Raw genomic sequence first — 1,379 nt, forward strand, 5'->3', positions numbered from 1 at the left:
GCGGGAAGGGAAAGAAATGCCCGCGTGGTTAGCCACAAAGCCAACAAAAACCATAAAACAAACAAAAAAACCCAACAAAACCACACCATTTGGGCCCCCGGTTACTACTGCACATGGTGGCATTGCCCCGTGCAAGAGCTCCCTGGGCACCCCCATCCACCTGTGCCGTCCTCGAGAGCACGGCGCCAGCCACCCCACCGACCCCGGTCTTTGGGACCCGACAAAGACCCCGGTCTTTGGGACACGACCCCCGGCGGTCCCGCTTCAGCCCCGAGTCCCCGTCCCAAGTCCCCATGCTCGTCGCCGGCAACCAACCTCCTCCAACGCCCTTTGTCCCTCCTCCAAAACTTGCCCAAGTTTCTACAAGTTTCCAGCCGCACTTGTAGGGGAAATGATAGCTTTTGCCCAACACTGCCCGCACCCTGCCAGCCCCGGTGAGCCGGGCACAGGGTGACCGCCCTGTTCCCCACTTGTCTACCTTGGGGGGGACACAATAACCACCTGCCCACCCAGTAGAGACGCCACCAGCAACACTACACTCAGGACTCGGTGTTTTGCGCCTCCCCAGAGCCCGTGTGGGGCTCGCCACTGACAACGCGCTCTGCCCACGGGCCCAGACCATCTCAAGAAGAACGAGATGGGACGAGGAGGGTGGTCAAGAAGAGCCAAGCCCATCCACGCCTTCGGGGATCACGGCGGGTGAGGAGCTCATAGCTCACCATGGGAAAGGATGTGGAGGGTGCCTGACCCAGTGGCTTTCACCAAAACACCCCAAACAGTTGGCCCAGGGGAACACTGAGCTGGGAAAAGATCTCAGGAAGGCATCCAGGCTGGCGCCCTGCCGGAGCGGGGCTGCTCACAAGGTCCGATCGACCTGCGCTTTTGAAACCCCAGGACACATCCCCTCGTTTCAAAGCCCGACTGGGGCACTGACAACCATTAACCGTTTGGTCTCCCACCAGCAGCACTCTTCCAGCACACTCACAGACACCTCACAATGCTTCCCACTTAGCCCCCAAATCCTGGCACGGCCAGGAAGCCGTGCACAAGGGCAGATCTGGAGAGACGATTGTCTCTGCGCTACCTCCGTAGCCCTCCCAACATCTACAAGTCATCCCGAGGGCTGACCACACAACGCATCGCAAATGAAGCCGCCTGGCTATGAAGCCCCAAAATCAAGATGACACCAAGCCAGCTGGCCGGCTGATAAGATTGCATGGCAGAGCGCCAGTTGCCCTGGCCACCGGGAAGAGGACCGCACACCTCTCGACCCCTACCGCATCCCAGAAAAAAGGCGCTAGAAGCATCCCAGAGGAGGAAGGCCCAGCCACAAGACCCATTTACACGGCAACACAGAGAAAGCGGACCACAGAGACATT

At 59.6% G+C, this 1,379-nt stretch overlaps 1 protein-coding gene across 1 annotated transcript in view; it reads left to right on the forward strand.

Moving 5' to 3' along the window:
- Window positions 1-1,165, forward strand: part of LOC103914143 (opioid-binding protein/cell adhesion molecule homolog) — a 43,166-nt gene extending 42,001 nt beyond the window's left edge. The window contains exon 8 of the mRNA XM_009320748.1: window positions 1,013-1,165. Coding sequence (XP_009319023.1) covers window positions 1,013-1,165 — 153 coding nt within the window. The remainder of the gene's footprint in view (window positions 1-1,012) is intronic.
- The last annotated feature ends 214 nt before the right edge of the window (window positions 1,166-1,379 follow it).

Source organism: Pygoscelis adeliae, unplaced genomic scaffold (genome assembly GCF_000699105.1).
Source record: "Pygoscelis adeliae isolate BGI_AS28 unplaced genomic scaffold, ASM69910v1 Scaffold253, whole genome shotgun sequence".
Lineage (NCBI taxonomy): Eukaryota > Metazoa > Chordata > Aves > Sphenisciformes > Spheniscidae > Pygoscelis > Pygoscelis adeliae.